The sequence below is a fragment of the Cyprinus carpio genome, chromosome A1, assembly GCF_018340385.1.
Source record: "Cyprinus carpio isolate SPL01 chromosome A1, ASM1834038v1, whole genome shotgun sequence".
NCBI lineage: Eukaryota > Metazoa > Chordata > Actinopteri > Cypriniformes > Cyprinidae > Cyprinus > Cyprinus carpio.
The window spans coordinates 22,590,314-22,608,535 of record NC_056572.1 but is presented as its reverse complement, the minus strand read 5'-3'; the positions used below and the strand labels follow the sequence as shown (position 1 = coordinate 22,608,535).

General features: G+C 35.7%; 2 protein-coding genes across 11 annotated transcripts in view; both read right to left on the bottom strand.

The window, feature by feature from the left end:
• LOC109095528 (GRB2-associated-binding protein 1) overlaps window positions 1-2,392 on the bottom strand; it is a 64,280-nt gene extending 61,888 nt beyond the window's left edge. For 2 of the 10 annotated variants that reach the window (XM_042757927.1, XM_042757946.1), the window contains exons 1-2: window positions 1,758-2,392; window positions 1,547-1,668 (exon numbers count right to left, since the gene is read on the bottom strand). In XM_042757927.1, coding sequence (XP_042613861.1) covers window positions 1,547-1,618 — 72 coding nt within the window. In that variant the 5' untranslated portion in view covers window positions 1,619-1,668; window positions 1,758-2,392. The remainder of the gene's footprint in view (window positions 1-1,546; window positions 1,669-1,757) is intronic. The other 8 variants (XM_042757933.1, XM_042757959.1, XM_042757969.1 and 5 more) reach the window with 6 other exon arrangements.
• A 1,666-nt stretch (window positions 2,393-4,058) lies between these two features.
• On the bottom strand, window positions 4,059-17,968 carry LOC109071031 (ubiquitin carboxyl-terminal hydrolase 38-like). The gene is made up of 11 exons (XM_019087502.2): window positions 17,749-17,968; window positions 14,805-15,539; window positions 12,969-13,104; window positions 12,479-12,608; window positions 12,119-12,220; window positions 11,650-11,808; window positions 10,882-11,075; window positions 10,553-10,646; window positions 10,311-10,417; window positions 7,205-8,492; window positions 4,059-6,114 (listed from the first exon to the last, which is right to left on the bottom strand). Exons 2-11 carry the CDS (start codon window positions 15,484-15,486, stop codon window positions 5,953-5,955), a joined length of 3,054 nt encoding a protein of 1,017 aa, XP_018943047.1. The 5' UTR covers window positions 15,487-15,539; window positions 17,749-17,968; the 3' UTR covers window positions 4,059-5,952.
• Between the last annotated feature and the right edge of the window lie 254 nt (window positions 17,969-18,222).

The window sequence follows — 18,222 nt, the reverse complement described above, 5'->3', positions numbered from 1 at the left end:
AAGTGTTCAGTTGTCTTGGCAACTAAAGTAGCAGCAAACAAAGGCGTTTCATATGATTTGGTGAAATATTCTAAAAACCTTGAAATCCTTGAAAATGTAAAGTGACAATATATTTAATACAAAACTTCTCTTTTTTTTTTTTTTTTTTTTTTTTTTTTAAATGCACAGATCAAGGAGCCAGCTGTCAATGATCATTGGTGCAAGCAGTGCAATTGATACGATTAAATTAAATCTAAATTGAATCTACTGTATGAACATTAGTGTCATCTACCCGTACCAGCACTGTTTTCTGCAATCTTGATGCATATAAACAATAGCTTTTGGCTTGAAACACACTTAAAGTTGCCATTAGATTTCAAATAATGTGTGCACACATTATTGTAACAGTCTCTTGCATAAAAGAATGTTGCTAACAACTTCTGCATGAATAAACAGAACATAAACATGTTTAGATTTAGATGTATGATCGTGGTGTCTGCAGGTCAAGCCACATTCCATTAAAACAATAAGCATCACTAAGGTTTATGCATAACTGGCTCTTATCGTTCCCAACTGTACCAGACACTTTGGACTTACACAGATACATAGTCACAGATGCATGAAGTTTGTTCTGTTTTTTTACACTGTGTTTTGTTCCTTTTTGTCTGTTTCCCCATCTCATACTACATCCACTTATTGACATTCTTGGATTCAATTCCAAAGATTTTTTGCATGTTATTGGTGGCTAGCTCCTGCACCTCCCTGACCAGACTACCACAAGTTATCTGTCTGCAACCTGCAGCCGTGTGTTCTGTTTGCACTTGTAACTATTTATATGTAGGCATACTTTTATGTTTACACCCTAACAACATGCTAATGCAGCCGTGTGTTCTGTTTGCACTTGTATATATATATATATATATATATATATATATATATATATATATATTATATATATATATATATATAATATATATTATATGTAGGCATACTTTTATGTTTACACCCTAACAACATGCTAAATATACACACAAACATGGCGCCGCCCATGAGGGAGCGACCCGCTCCATGTAGAAGAAAACACAGCCTTTTCAAGAAAACCGGCATGTGAGAGTCTCATTGTGTACGTTACTCAGTGTTATTTCTCAACAACAACAAAAACACTGTTAGTTTGCGTGTAAATGTTTAAAAAAAATACTCAATGTACCTTTAATAAACAAACAAAAAAAGTTATCTCCTAACACCGGTAGGTGTGTCCTAAAGAACCGATCAAGACGCCACAGATAAGGATTTTGCACATGCGAATTCACAACAATTTCACTGCTTTGAACAGACAGACAGCGTCCCAACACATTCTCTCGCATATTTTTGAGGAACTAATTCCGATTTCAAACTATTCTTGAATCGTCAGCGTTTCAGAACGAAAAAGCCTTGACAGGAAGATCGCGAGCAGTGATTGACCTGCGGTTTTTGGAAAGCGCACTATAAATTTGCATGAATCTTGCTCTAACAGTCCTGCGGTTACAAAACTGTCAGTGTATTTGAATGAGATTAAAACGTTACTTACATAACGCCGTAACTTTTTTTCAGGTGGAGACTTTCTGAGCCACCCCGTACACACCACTTCTCCTCCGCTCATTTTCTCCTAACCTTCCAGGAAAATACGCGCTTTAGGTTTCGTGTTTCAACCTGCAACATATGAAACCAAAGTCCCAAAACATGAGGTGGAAGTTGCGCCTAAGTGTTTTCAGTGCGTGTGTTAAAACAAACACAAATACCGTCACTCCTGGTTTCCAGCACGTCCACACGGGAAGAGCTTCCCGACAGCGACACGGCTCTGAGAAACTCTTCTGGATGAAGTCCTCTCCTCTGATATATCAAACACAATATGTCTAAACACAGCGATATCCGTCTGTAGTTGAGCCCCCTTTTAGTTTACATACTTTGTCAGCGTAAATCATCCGCTGATTTCGTTTTTTTGTTTTGTTTTTTTTCTCCAAGCTGAAATGCAACGAGGCAGCGAGTAATACTCGCCAAGTTCGGCGTAGTGAAAGCTTTGCTTGATTGCCTTATTTCAAAGTAAACCAAAACAGTTTCCTTGAAAATATATACAATTTTTCCAAAACATTGTGGTCGCATTGGCACTGAAGTGCTTTTTGAATTAGAAATCCGTCCCGATCGTCGACCTTCCCTCCAGTTTCACTCCCCACGGCTCCTTGCTGATTGACAAGCATAGACGTCGATACTTTCCCTAAACTCAGCCTCCTCTGGCCTACGAAGGCAGGGAGAAGTCGGTCAAGACGGAGAATAAAGAACATTACATCATGGGAAATGTAGTCTTGGAGTGTTGCTCCGTCAGGGGAATCGGTGTTAAACAAATCTCTTAAATCCCAAATAAAATTGCTTGAGTTCGGATTAAGACTGCTATAATAAAGTAGTATATTTTTTTTGTTGTTTGTTTGTTTTTTTAAAGTCTGATCTTTTTAATGATTCGACTGAACCAGCTTTGAAGGATTTGTAATTATATATATATATACACACACACACACATATATTAAATCATAGTCGGTCTATGTGTATATGATTATTATAAATATTTTAGATTTTTTTTTCTCTATTATTTGCCCTTTTTTACGTTTGTATTGTTTAATGTGATTGCAAATTATGTTTAGGCACTAATCGATTTTTTTAGTCATTTTTTGTTTATATTTGTATGAGCTGAATCGTGCTGCAATAAACATGAACTGAACATTCCGATGAACACTGCCATTAATAAGCCCATTCGAAAAATTAATAAACAGCAAGGTGTGTCTACATTTGGCTTTATTAAACATCTAGGGCATGTAATATTCAACACACGATGACGTAATTACGTCAGCACGTAAAAGATTCACTGAATTTGTTTTTGAACCGACTCTACAAATGGGCTGTTCGAAAGAACCGAATCGCAGAGAAGAGTCATAGAGAGACTTCCAATAGAAGTATACAAGCGAACGTCTTGGTCTTGATAAAGACTGCACTTACCGGAATTGTCAAAGTTTAGCCTGCGGTTATGACGCTTATTTTTATTGACAGTTGAATTTATTATTATTATTATTATTATTATTATTTTATTAAATACAGGAGTTTATACACATAGGCTATACGAAGAGTTCAGATGCAAAACCATCTAAAAGCCATTTGAAAATTTTCTTTAAAATGAGCATTTTTATTCGGCTGCTGTGTTTATGTTCAGTAAATTCACTTTAATGTCATTGAATAGTTTATTCTCATTGCCATTAAAGTGAAATAACTTAACATAAACACAGGAGCTTGATAAAAATGCTGATTTCAGAAGAAAATTTCAGATGGCTTTTAGAGGGTTTTGCATCTGAACTCTTCAATTACGTTAATAAATAATGACAAAAATGGTAGAAATGCAGTGTTTAAGATGTAGTAGTTCAAGGTACCAAAGTTTCTATCACTGATCATTAGCAATATAATGATGAAAAGTGAACCGTTTCAGTGCAGAACTTTCATGTTTGTGGGTTTGGTATCTTTGGAATGCTAAACGCCTTACTCAGTTATCTCTGAAGCTTTGTGCCAACTCATTGCTGTAATTTGCAGCTCAGCGCAAATGATTGATTTAGTCAGTTTATTATACTGTAATCTTTCATCATTTGATTTCAGGTTGTGGATTTAAAATAACTTTTTGAAATAGTACACCCTAGGTAGTAGGGTATACAATCATTAAATTAGGTACCACTTATCCAATTTAAGGAAGGATTTTGTTTATTCTTGAAACTACTAATTTTAATGTATCTTTTTTAATGATAGTTAATTATTATAATTTCGAGTAGAGTATGGAAAATTCAGTAGGCTAGTATTACTAATTATTTCTCATTAATTACAACTCTAAAGATGTTAAAACTTAAATCAGAAAGAAATAGAAAGGATACAGAAAGATGGTGGAGTGTACTTAGTCAGAAAGCATTTGATTTATTCATTTTTTTTTAAATGTTTGAGGTCCTAAAATAAATGAAAAAATTAGTAGACAAGTGCTATTGTCAAGCTACAGTGCAGAAAAAAGCCTGCAGGGCTTTTTCAGAGAAATGGTCTTATCAGATTCAATTACAAAAGTCTGTTGCTAAACGTATTCATCAAATGGTAAAATTTTATAAATCAAACACAAAATGAAGACTTTATGAGACTTTATAATGACAGCATGCAACTCAGAGTGATATTTGATGTAGCCTATAATTTATATTAAGTACTTTTGTCTATGATATAATTCACAACCAACACCTTGGTTGTTTTCTTTGATTATTGATCTAAAAACCTGAAGATGATATAAGTGGCTATTTAAATCATTATTACAGTACTACAACAATATTATAACAATTTCTATGTCACAGAATAAATTGTCAGTGGGAGTGGCCTAAACTGTAGCAAAGACATGTGTAGATCTCAGTTGTTGAATAATTGAGAGTCATTGATTTTACCAAATGGTTTTAGAGACTGTGTGAGTGATTGCAACGCTGCAGCGCCCAACATGATATAAAGCTAATGCTCTGGAGGGAATGAAGAACTAAAGGTGCCCACATTTAAAAACCACAAAGCCGACTTTGCCACATGTATTAGTTCTTCAATTAAGAAATGTGCATCTAAGGAGTGCTTCACCACAGCCTTAAGTGTCTATTCTCAGCTAATGCACCACAACAATGATGCCGTACTGATTTTATCAGGACTTCGTGCTGAAAAGCAGAGCATTGAGTCAGGGTTCACCGAAGGACAGGAGTGCAGTGGTTCAAAGTGAGGACACTGGGATGTTGGGGGTGGACTTATGGATTGATAACCACAAGGTGACTAACAAAGGTCTCATGCTCTGACAGTCAAAACAGACCTCAGCTTGATTATTGTCTTAGAGCATGTCATGAGCAGAATATTCACAGGAATAACACTTGTTATAATTGTTGCTTTGAAGTTCAGTATAAGTTCAATATATTAATATAATTTGTTTATATTTTAATTTTAAAGCTGTAGTAGTTTTTGATGTTTTTGTCATTATTCAAATGTCTATATAGTTTTTAAGTTTTACTTAAACTAAAGTGAGAAATAGAAATAAAATGTGCTGAAAGCTGAAACAAAATGTTTTTTAATATTAATAAAATCAAATGTTGTGTGTCTTCTTGTAACTGAACACTTTTTTATATAACACTGAGCTTTCATACTGAAATTACATCTCTAACCTTGAAATAAAATATGCACAGTCTTCTCAAATCTTTTAACCAGTAAATGACACAGAATCTTAACATGCATTTTAAATAATAAAATTAGACCATGTTAAGTGATGAAGAGTCTTTGCTATAGAGCAAAAACATAATCATTACATATTAACACTGTACAGCAAGAGCACGGTGTTTATTGTGTAGCTAGTCCAATAATTGTGTAAAATCTGAAGTATTTTAAAGGCACATAAAATCCAAAAAAAAAAAAAAAAAATTTATGTTAAGTCAAAAAAAAAGTATTCCCTGAATGAATAAAATAACTTAATTGTAATTAAATAATTGACAAAACATATAACATATAACTGTAATCCTCAAACTAGAAGTTGAAAAACATTCAATTAAAATATTCATGCAAGTAGTATGGTCCAAAAATATTTGCTTTAATTTTTAAAACCATTCTCTGTCTAATGATTTCTGTTTAGAAAATGAAACGATTAAGATTCCAGGATGAGAACGCAATTATTACTGTATTCTGTACAAATTTATTGCATGCCCATTTCTGACCTATAGTACTTAAGTGCTTCAGTTAATTTCAAATGAATGTCAGTGTAAATGGGAAAAAGCACACAAACCAGAAAAATTAATCCATCTGTTCTGAGGTGACACACTTATCCACATTGTGGGCAATGAGGGGGCATAACAAATGGAGTCTGGTGTTGTCAGTGGGACTTGTCCAGTGCTCTGAGGGTATGTCTGTGACTCTTCCTTAGAAGACGAGTCTACTGATGGTATTGAAGCCCCCTCCTCCACCCCCACCTGAGGGTCCACAGCTGCCAGGGGGCTCGTTGTCATCAGAACCATTGGGTCGGAATGAGCAAGAAGCAGAGGTTGCTTGAAGAGCCCGAGCTCTGGCATTCAGCTCCTGCTCCTGGAAGGAAAAAAAACGAAGGGTTAAATCTATGCTTCAGGTTCAACTCTAATCAACTGACTTATAAGAGTTTCCAAGATAAAGGGAAAGGTTTCATATGATTTTGAAAAAACATTTTTAACAAAACTTTAAAAAAATGTAACGTGGAATAACAATAAATAACAATACATTACACCATAGAAAAATAAGAGTATCTGAATTATTATTATGTTCAACAAAGCTTAAAAATACTTTAATATCCTTTAAGGTAAAAAGTATTAAATGGCATTTGTGGATTCATAATTAAAAATGATATAATTCAAATTAGCGGATGTTTTAAAAGATATATGTCATGGGAGTTTTCAGCAGGGTTTTTTCCTGTCCTATGTTTTTTCCCCTTCATGTATTTGCACCACATGACTTTTTACATTTTTATTAGCATTTGTTCAAATGAATTTTATTTGTGAAAATATTACTACTTAATAAGGTTTCCTTCACTGTGATATCAGAAAAGTTGTACAACCATAAAATGAATTTTAATTCATAAATGTTGATAGAAAATGTGCATGCAAGACTTGTATGAGAAATAGACCCCAGATCCAGACAAAACAAATGAGTGTTATGCCACTGACAAGATTACAGTTATATATTACAGTTCAAAAGCTTTTTCTTTTTTTGAAAGAAAGAAATTAACACTTTTATGATTAAAAATGCATTAAATTTACAGTAAAAACTTTTACACAGTTACAAACAAAAAATAAATCTATTTTAAATAGAAGAATCCTGAAAAAATGTTTAATTGTTTCCACAAAAATATGAAGTGACACAAGTGTTTTCAACACTGATAATAATAAGTCATGTTTCATGAGATGCAATTCAGCATATTAGAATGATTTCTAAAGGATCATGTGACACTGAAGACTGCAGTAATGGCTGCTAAAATTCAGGTTTGCCATCACAGGAATAAATTATACTTTTGAACATATTAAAATACAAAACTGTTTTTTTTATTGTAATAGTATTTCACAACATTACCTTTATTAATTGTATTTTGATCAAATAAATGCAGTCTTGGTGAGAATAAGAGCATCATAAAGTACAACATTCTCACCTGTAGGAAGAGTTTGTTGTCTTTGGTAATGGCATCCATCAGCTCTTTCTGCAGGGGCGGCTCTCCACTCAGTCTTGAGCCATTTACAACTGGCCCTGAATTACCTGGTTGTCCACTGACCTCTTGTTTCCTATAGATCAGGACATAGGCTGTGTCCTTAGGGAAGCGACTGGTGACATTCTGCAATGATTCAAAGTTTGTAAAAGACACTCGGCTGTCATTAAACAAGAACCAGTCCATGGATTTGTTGCCAGCGGATCCCATTTCCTCCTGTGTGGCTGTCGAGGTCTCTGATAGGCTGGAGCTTTCCAGGTCCTTAGGACATGGGTGAGCTACATAACCATCAGTGCTACTCGCATTCCTTCCATACGAGTAGTAGTGACCGCTCTCGGAAGACATCCCAGAATGCACTACAACAGAACTCAAAACATACGGCACTGACAGCATCTCCGAATCGCTGTCATTTGTCTCGCTATTTCTTCTGTTTTCCGTCATCCCATCCTCCTTTTGAGAAGGCTTGAGCTTCTTAGCTAGATTCTCACCGCTGTCGGGGGAGTCAGATGAGGAAGATGTAGCTGCAGTTGAGAAAGATGATGAAGCGGAGATACCGTGTTGGCGTAAAGGTAGGCTCATATGCAGCGGAATGCCTACATTGTCCAGGATCTTGCGACGGACGTGGCAGGTGGCATCGTACGAGAAGCGCAGCAGAGTCAGAATGAGGTACTCAGGTGCCATCACCACTTGCATGACCTTCTTGGCCCTCTGCAGTGAGGCGCAGCGTTCACAAAAGTAGCAGTTCTCATTCTCTAGGATTTCTGGAGCCAGGAAATAGTCAACTAAATCTGGTACAGACAGAGTGGGCTCCACCACCGGCCTCTCCATCCCGGTTCCTGCACCTTCTTTTACTGAGCCCTCTGAGGATTCACTGCCTCCATTCACCGCCCCTTGGCAGGGTCCCACTGAGGAGGAGCTTTTGTGCTCATCAGTGGGACCGTGGCACTTGGACATCGAGGGGCAGAAGGCAAGAGAGAGGTCTGTAAATGGCTCCTCTTTTTCTGACAGGCTGTGGCACTGCAGGCAGCGGATGGTTGTAGAGAGTCTACCACCAAACATACGCTCCACTAGAGTGCGACCATCTCCCTTGACTGCCACAGGAGCTGGATGTGATGGCATATCAGCAACTGGCTGACTTGTAGCAGCTTGAAGAGTTTCAGCAGAAGTGGTTGCAGGTTCAGGTTTGGAGCTGGTCACCTGAAGGGCTGAAAGAGTCTTCTCTTCTTCATGCAACCTAAGGAAGACAGAGCATAACAAACACATGAAATACATGAACTCCCCCTGCTGTTGTAAATAAGAAAACACATTATTTAGTTGTTTTTAGGATTATAATCAATTAAAATACTCAATCAGATAAATCTCATATTTATTTGCAGATAATAAATTACAACAAAATGATACACACTGCTGTGCAAAAAATCTTAGGCCACTAGTATTTTCACCTATAAAAAAATGTTTTTGCATTCACAGTTTTTCTGCATTTAGTCCATCTCAGTTTTTTCCTGTAACCCCAGACAGACTGGATGATGGTGAGATCAGATCTCTGTGTGGAGCACTGACTGTTGTCAGACTCCTTGTGCATACAAAAATCTCACTGGATTATTACAATTAATGGGAAAAGGAATGTATAGCCTTATTTGGAAAGTGGTGTTTCTCATGTGGACGTCTGTAAAAATAAATCCAAAATTAATCCTCTGATAAAACTTGTCCTTTCAAGTGACAATTTTACCCTATGAACCCAGAAATGCATTTGTCACGTGGTCAGTCACATGTAAACAAAATGTTTTACCTTTTTAAATATGTTTAAATATTAATTTAATAGGTATACAATATCCTTTTTATGTATTTAAATATCCCATCTAATAGGAAAAACTGAATGGTTTTCTGTCTTGCATGTTATCTCTCAAAATGATGGATGTCATTTTAAAAATGTGGAAAGTACACACAGCCTCTTATTTACATGAGACTAATGAAAACTTTCCCCACACTTTATGCACTTATTTGTACAGCTGATATTAAGGCTGAGCAGCTCTCCTCTGTCTTCTTTTTAATCTCCAAATGTACAAATGGATGTGCGTTTCACTTGTAGTTTACTTGTTCAGTTATACTTCTTCTGCTTCAATGATAATTAAATTACACTATACAAAAAAAGAGAGATTAATTTAATTTTTCTGTTTCCCTGACAAACAGGAACCAGAATACTATTGTGTGTTTGTGTCTATCAAGTGTATGTGAAGACATATTGAAGACTGATGTCTGCTGGTGCTCTTGTAAGAGTTTAGCTTGTTCTGATCAGTCCTCAGAAGTCATGTAAAACAGAATAAAGCAGTTATAATGTCAAGTTATATGAATGAGTTACCATAAACTGCCCTAGTAAAGTTTCAAATTCAGCTTAGTCTGGCACTGAGTATTCACAGCAAAACGGTATGCCTAGAGCAACTCTTAAGCCATCTACACAATGCACAATTTTAGCAATCGTATAAGATCATTGTAAATCGCACGGTGCAACATGGATCTGATAAACTTGGGTATGGCACGTATGCAGACTGTACTATGATGGCACCTATTGACTCGTAGGCTACGATGAACGTTACTATAGAAAAATAAAACATCAGCAGCATGCACTAGTTTTTATGTTTGCTGAAAAAAAGTGGAAGCGGCGAAAGAGGAGGGGATAAGATTTTGAGGTAAGCAGTTTTATGTTTTAGCGCCATGTCACATTGATTTCATGTCACATTTTTATTGGCTGGTCAGTAAACATGGGTTGTAGCAGCAAACACACCATACAATGATCATGCTGAATTTCTGACACTGTCAGAAAAGGATCGTAGGCTCTCTTTGGTCGAAAGACCATGACAGCCATCTTTGAACCTCTCTCACTGTACGTCATAGCATCTCCATTTATGAGCCACGATTACAGAAATCGCCACGATTGTTTCACAATGCCAATCTTTCGTCTGGGACAGCTGAAAATTGTGCAGTGTGTAGAAGGCTTTAATCATAAATCATCTTTCTTATAGTTATAGGAAAGGATGCCACAGCCTGAGTTTACCTGTCCAGCAGAAAGCGCAAATACTCTGAGCAGTCTTGCTGGGATCCAGCTGTAAACCATGGTGGCCGAGAAACCTCCAAAAAACTCCTTGGAGAATATGCTGCTCTCTGGTGGGCATATAACATGATGAATTATCACCAGCAGGTATGCTTAACAGTCTCATTTAACAGCCCTACCCAGTAAAGCCAAGTGCTGCAACGTTTCAGAGGACAGACAGAATACTGCGCAGTAGACAGACATACCTGTGTGTGGGCCAAGAAGGCAAATAGAAGCTGGAGCTTCTTCATGAGGGTGTTGCTGCCATTCAAATGAAGAGACATAACATGCCGTCTGAAACTTTTAAAAAGAGACTGTTAGAGCTGAGAAATATCTTGCAGTTGAAAAAGTATTATAAAAATTGTAAACATTTAAATGCCTGAGGATAATTTCTATCATGTATTATCAACATTGTGTTTAAATGCGATCATTAAAATGGTATAAAAACGTAATGGTATTTGCACATGGAGAATGTTAGACAGTTTAACAGTTCATATGCAGATAACAGATAATATGCAGTAGATTTAAACCTTACTCTGTAGCCATAAATAAAATTTGGATGATGCTGTTCATGTAGCATGTGTTGCCCAGATTCACAAGTCCCGTCTTCCCCGTTTCTGATTTTCCAGTGATCTTAAGCAGGCCTGAGGCAAATGAATTTGACTGAGAGGTCCAGGCACTTTGGTTCAGAACAAATTTAATCTTTTCCTCATTAGGTTTAGGTAGTTCCTACAACAGAAACAGAGGTGGGTATAAAACAAATGAAGCATTGAAATACACGACTGTTCTGAAGTTTGTGTTCAGTAAGTTTTTTTTTTTTTAGAAATTAATACTTTTGTTCAGCAAGGATGCATTCAATTGAACAGCGACAGTAAACACATTTATACTGTTGCAAACAAGATTTCTATTTTAAATAAGTGCCGTAAACTTTTAAAAACTCCAAACACAACATGAATGTTACTTAAGCATCAGAGCAGAATAATTAAAATGATTTCTGAAGGATCACGGGAGACTGAAGACTGGAGTAACGGCTGCTAAAAATTCAACTTTGCCATCATAGGAATAAAATTACATTTGAAAACATGTTAAAATAGAAAACAGTTATTTTAAATTGTTTTAAACTGTATTTTTCATCAAACAATTGCAGTCTTGAGGATCATGAGACTTCTTTCAAAAACATTAACCTTACTGACCGTATAAAATTAGTTATTATAAATACAAGGACAAAATGCTAAATAAATTCAGCAGTGATTTAAGTGAGTTCATAAGAGATGAAACCAGAGATTTCCTGTCTATATCTTACTTTAATGGACTCAAGAATGCTGTCATAAAGGTCTGGGAAGCCGGAATACTGGTACATCATGCAGTGGACAAGTTCTGCGAATTGCAGCAGGAAGGTTTTGCTGTTGGGAAGGCCATCATTCTTCAAAGACTTTACAAGTGGAACTATATGAGGAACCACCTGGTATAAATGACAGGGGTAAAAATAATTCACATCACACTGAAATTATTACAAAACAGATTTTAAAATGCTAAAATCAGATACTAAAAACAACAGGCCCTTAAAATCACTACAAACCCTTAGATTAGTTCTAACTCATTTCAATATTAAAAGGAAAAAAAATGTATAAAAAAAAGAAAGTTATCTATAAAGGCTTAATTAGGCTTTGAGCACTTATTAATGGGACAATCTTATGGCACAAGGGGTTTTAAAACTAGGGTTTTTTAAAAAAAAAAAGGAGAAAGAGAAGCAATGTCCATAGTGGCCTTACTAAGTGGAAGGCTTCAGGAGAGTGCTGGAAACTAAGCAGCATATGTGAAAGAACCACCAGCGCTCCCTGTCTCACAATAGGATACCAAAGACGATTAAAGACCTGCAAACAGACAAACAAAACCACATTCATACACATAAACACATAGAGAAGCCCCTGCCAGGCAGGTCTCACCAACCAATTCTTAGGTATCAAAGAAAAAATATTGTTTATAAACTCAAATAACCAACTAAATCCTGATTCATTCCACTTCTCAATACCTTCCACAAATCAGAACTCTTATGCTGGTGTTGCTTGTAATTCTCTAAACATGTGACTTTGAAAGCTCTTTCATGAGTACATACACACAAACACACAAACCTGTTCAATTTTGAGCAGTGTGACATCTATGAGGATGGTGAACTTTTGGACAGCAGCAAGTCCCTTTAATAAAGCAATGACCCAAGTGTCCACGTGATTGGCTAGAGGCCAGGACAACCAGTCAATCATCCTGAAAAAGATGGAGAGAGAAAACAGGGTCAGGACAGGCAACATATAAAATAAAAGCCTTATGTAACAGTAACAGCGCCACAAAATAGAAACCTGCCAACATTTTGACCTCAACATTCAACCCTAGAATTAAAACAACAACAAACCAATTACTACTCATTTAAAATTTAAAAGCCATGTTGAACACTACACTCTTTCTGAATGAATTGCATAAATGCAATAACCACATAATTGAAGTGCACAAGAAGCAGAGAAAACGACATGATGGCAGTTGGATCAAGGGCTTAGTCTTTTAAACAGACACAAAAGCACTATTCACAGGCTTTACAAAGTGCACACACACACACACACACAGTCTGACCTGCAGAGTGCTTGTGTCATACTGGCATCTTTAACATTCTGGTCAGTGGTGAGGCTTTTGATGAGGACTGTGATCATTTGCAGAGGGATGTGCTGGACCAGGCTTGCTAGAGCAATGGAGGGTTCAAATGAAGGGTCTGAAATGAAAATAAACACATTGTGGATACTTGCCAATTCCCATTTACACATGTAGTCTAATTAGCATAATATTAAAAAGTAAAAAACTTTTAATTATTATTATTATAATATTCTTTTAGAGGTCCCTCAGAACATTCAGAATACAAAACACATGCATATTAAAATAGTATATGTCTAGGAGGCATTGTATAATAATAAAAAAAACTATTAAATATAAAAACAAAAATTAAAGTATAAGTAAAATATACAAAGTAAAATATACATAAATTGTAATATTTTATAATAATTATTATAATATTGTAACATTAACACACATATATGTCTAACAATAATATATTTCGCTAATTGTAGTGTTTTGCAGGGCAAGATGCAAGATGCTTCCATGTGCTGCATAAAGCCTATCATATTTAGACTCACATTTCTTGATTAAGGTATTGGTTTGACTGATGTCTATACCAACCCATCATATCATATCAGTGATTTACAAACTTGTTTGTCAGCCAAACCCCTTCAAATATTTAGGATACCCTAAATATTTACTTAGAGTAACAACAGAGATTTAAGATAATCAATAATTTAACAAGACATTCACATGTTCATGGTTCTCTGATGCTGCTTAAAGGTCACATGACAGGCAGGTAAATATTTCATCAGACTTTCATAATTTATGTGAATTATTCTGATTCTGTTTTTATTTTCAAATTACTAATTTATTTTCATTTTATATTTTCATCATAAAAAAAACCTGATATAGATAAAAAAAAATAAAAAAAAAATAAAAGCAAGTACACTTTACCTTGACACATCTTGACTATATTCTAACAATGCGGTTCTGGATTAGTTCAATTCAATTCAATTCAAGTTTATTTGTATAGCGCTTTTTACGATACAAATCATTACAAAGCAACTTTACAGAAAATTAAGTTTCTACAATATTTAGTAGTAGCTTATCAGTGGTGATTGTCAGTTCATGTGCATATAGCAGAAATGTTCAGAAAAAATCAATAAGAAGACGTAAAGTTCATCCAATTAGTTCATCCAAAGATAAAAAAAAATTGGTGATCATTTACTCATTCTCATGTCTATATGTGATCCTGGACCACAAAACCTGAAAGCTGAATAAATAAGTTTTCCATTGATGTATGGTTTATTAGGATCGGACAATATTTGGCCGAAAAACAACCACATCTGGAATCTGGGGGTGCAAAAAAAATCTAAATACTGAGAAAATCACCTTTAAAGATGTCCAAATGAAGTTCTTAGCAATGCATATTACTAATCAAAAATTAAGTTTTGATATATTTAAAGTATGAAATTTACAAAATATCTTCATGGAACATGATCTTTACTTAATATCCTAATGATTTTTGGCATAAAAGGAAAATCTATAATTCTGACCCATAAAATGTATTTTTGGCTATTGCTACAAATTTACCCCAGCGACTTAAGACTGGTTTTGTGGTCCAGGGTCACATATGTCTAATATGAGCACTTTTTATGATATTTCGTGGTGCTTCTGCATTTTTTTTTAAAGCTTTATCCACATTCATTCTAATTGTGTGTAAAAGAGCAATACATTTTTTCCCCTTTTACTTTCCACTGAAGAAAGTCATACAGGGTTGGAACGACATGAGGGTGAGTAAATAAGAGAATTTTAATTTTTGAAATATCATCACAAGAGGAATCATTGCTTACTGACCTGTAGATGAGATGATGGCAAACACCTCCTGCAGTGACGGTAGCAGCGTGGCCGGCTCGGCCTTCCAGATGCCCTGCAGCAGCACGCTCACCCTGGTCACCTGGGTCACATACTCCCGCAACTCCCGCTCTTCAGTGGCAGGACAGTGGAAATACGCAAAGGTGCGCACAAGCTGCTGACAGAAAAGAACTCCAGCCTTCTCTCGAGGGACGCACTGAGGGAAGTCCGTCAGTATGGTGGCCAGCTTGGCACAAGTCGCTGGTTCTGGCCGTTCACAGATGATGCGTAGGACCTCCGTCTGTAGCAGTGGTGCCATCTCCAACACAGCCGGGCAGCTGATGAGCAGTCGGAGGGAACCGTGCAGAAAGTCCAAGATGGCAGGGTCTCTGCGGTCCAAAGAGCCATAGCCCTGCTGTAGGAGACCAAGCACGTATTCCTTGCTGAAGAAGCGGGCAAACTCATCGCGATGGTAACGTGCGTACGCTTCTTGCACTTGGAGGCCGACCTGTCGCTGAAAAGCATCCTCACCCAGGAGAATAAGGCGGGTGGTGAGATGGTACAAGGCCTGGCACTGCTCCTCGGTCACTTCCTTTTCTGCAGCCTCCGTGACCTTTTTCACAATAGCCCGTTTGACAGTCAGAGGATGAGAGGAGCTGACCAGCGCTTCCAAAATCTTATCCATGGCTGGACTGTATTGCACCACAGGAAAGGTGAGCTAAGCCAATGGAGCTGTAACTGTAGATGAGAGACAATGATATTATTTCTGGTGCAATTCTCGTTTGTGTCAAAGTATTAGTTATGTCTGGCCATACTTTATGTGTGGTAGCTAAAAAAAATAAAAAATACACTGTTTATATATATATATATATATATTTGAAATACAATTTCACCTTTTCTACTTAAAATCTTCATGTTTAATTCAAAGTGTTACCTGCAGTTCACTAATGTTTGTAAAATTTGATATTAATTTCTAAGTGAAAATGGTTTCTATGCCATCATTTTTTAGTGTACATTTACACTATCCATTTAACAGATCTTTTATCTTTTAGCTGCCTGTATAAGTTTCAGAAATAATAAATTCAGTGACACAGAAACTTTATTCCATTCAAAGTTTTTTTTTTATTTTTTTTTTTTTATGTTCTATGATGTAATTTGTTGAATGATGTAATTTGTTTTGTTAATGTGAGTTTTTGTGACTATTTCACCCAGTTTCTCCTATTTTCATCACATTAAGGAAACAATTACCCACTAACTATGGAATTGTTTATTGCAAAGTATTATGTAAAAAGTAATTTATCTCCATACTTCTGTATTAACCAAATTGTATTTTCCTTTTCAAAAGGTTTTTCAATATTCCAAATAATGAAGTATTCTTATATTGAGTACTGTATTATATTCATTTATCAATTAACACCGTAAATTGATTAAATAATACATTTAAAAATTTAAATAAATTTAACAAAATGAAGAATCATTTTAATAATTCTTCAAGTCACAGGCTTCCTGACAAATATGTGACTCTTCGAAAACAGACCATTTTCATACTTAGTTTATAATTGTTTTATTTATTAACTTTTCTGTGTAGAAATGCACATTCATATGCAAATCTCTGAATAATATACCATCTTATATACCATCTATATATATATATATATAAACGGGGGCAATTACAGTAGGGCATGGGCAGCACATCATAGACTTCTTTCCAAATAAACATAAAAACACATAAGAATTGAATCACAGAAGAAATATTAATACAGACACTTTTACATAAAAACAAATTACAACAATACAACATGCTTCATAGTGAATTCAACCACTTACAAAATCTATAAGTGTCCTTAATAAAATGTAAATTACAAACGCGAATGGCTTCTGGTACAAAGGTAAACCGCAGGGCAAACATCATTTGGTAAAACCTCTTGATAATAGCCTCTGTATTTTGTTGAAAGTTTAAGGTTTTATCAAAAATGGTTCCAAAATATTTATACTCCTCTACTCTATCGACTGCTTTGTCCTTAATAAGCGCTGGTTGCATCTTTGTTTTTTTAAATCAATCACCATCTCTTTTGTTTTTGTTATATTTAGTCTCTACCCTGCCTCATTGCAGTTATAATGCATGTTATAATCTTAATAAGTGCATGACTATCGTCACCCTTTGAGCTTGATAGGAAAGGAAAACTGTATCATCCACATATTTAACAACATAACAGCTATCCTCATAACTTTTGACACTCATTTGTATAAAGGTAAAAAGAACTGAAGACAGTGCACGGCCCTGTGGAGACCCAATAGATGTACAACCCTCTCATAATATTTGGTTTAATGTCTTAATGCTTTTAATGCTGCTAATTCTTGGCATTAAGATAACTGACCTAAAGATGTAAAGGATGTTCAAAGTAGTTAAAGATAAAGTAGTATGTCTTAAACACTCCGGGAAAAAAAATTAAAAAGCTGCTAGTATGAGAGAAAATTCCAACTGATAATAATGTAAACAATGTCTTTCTACAAAAAAAATCAACCCTGACAAATGTGTATTTATTGTGTTACTCCCCTAGACAGAACATTCTAGAAAGAATCAATAACTTGTGTTGTTGTTTGTTAAATGTGAGAACAGAAGTGTTTTCTCTAAAGCTGTCATTGAGATAACGCTACCTGCTAACTACTCTGCTAGCTAGCCTGACTGATACAAAGAGCAGCAAAGGATTAAACAAAGCATTTAGTAGCACGACAAAATAAAAACGAAACACAAATACCCGCACAAACTGTTTATACGTTACATATCCGGTTTGTTTCTATCGTTATCGGCAACATCAGCAGCTAAGCAGGCTGACTCAGGAACCGAAACAAAGCAGATACACACAAATGCCACAGCACTGACTTAGCAAAAACAAGATTTTCTCTCCAGTCCTTAGTAAAAGAAGACAATAACATCGACACTCACCGAATTACGTCATTCCGAAAATGTCTCGGTACAGAACTGGATATAAATCACATCAAAAGCCGAAATATATATATTTTTAGAAGATTAACGTTGAGAGCTGTTTGGTGAACTGCGACCTCTTTCAATCAGCTGTGAAAACACATGTACGTCATCTGAATGCGCGCAAATGATGTCAGGACCCCACACTTGCGTTCACGTTGCCACACTGACACATAAATCGTTATTTCTTTCTTACAGAATAAACCCTTCACCTTATCCTGCTGACTTCAAGTCACAGATGTCTTATAGGCTGTATCTTACATTTCTTGTTTATTAATCACCATACAGTAGCCTACATTATACAGTTTTGCTCTAATTTGGCACTCTCATTGTTATAAATGCCCAGGAGTTAAAAAGTTTTACAGTGTTTGAATTCATACCTTTGAAGAATGTATAGCCTACAAATAAATAAATAAATACATAAATTCTCAACCA

Excerpts from the sequence above, each read along its gene's own strand:
- LOC109071031 (XM_019087502.2), bottom strand. The coding sequence starts at position 15,486 with ATGGATAAGATTTTGGAAGCGCTGGTCAGCTCCTCTCATCCTCTGACT. Across the intron at positions 12,221-12,478 it reads CACTGCTCAAAATTGAACAG|GTCTTTAATCGTCTTTGGTA; the intron begins GTTTGTGTGTTT and ends GTCTGTTTGCAG. Across the intron at positions 8,493-10,310 it reads TTGCGCTTTCTGCTGGACAG|GTTGCATGAAGAAGAGAAGA; the intron begins GTAAACTCAGGC and ends TGTCTTCCTTAG.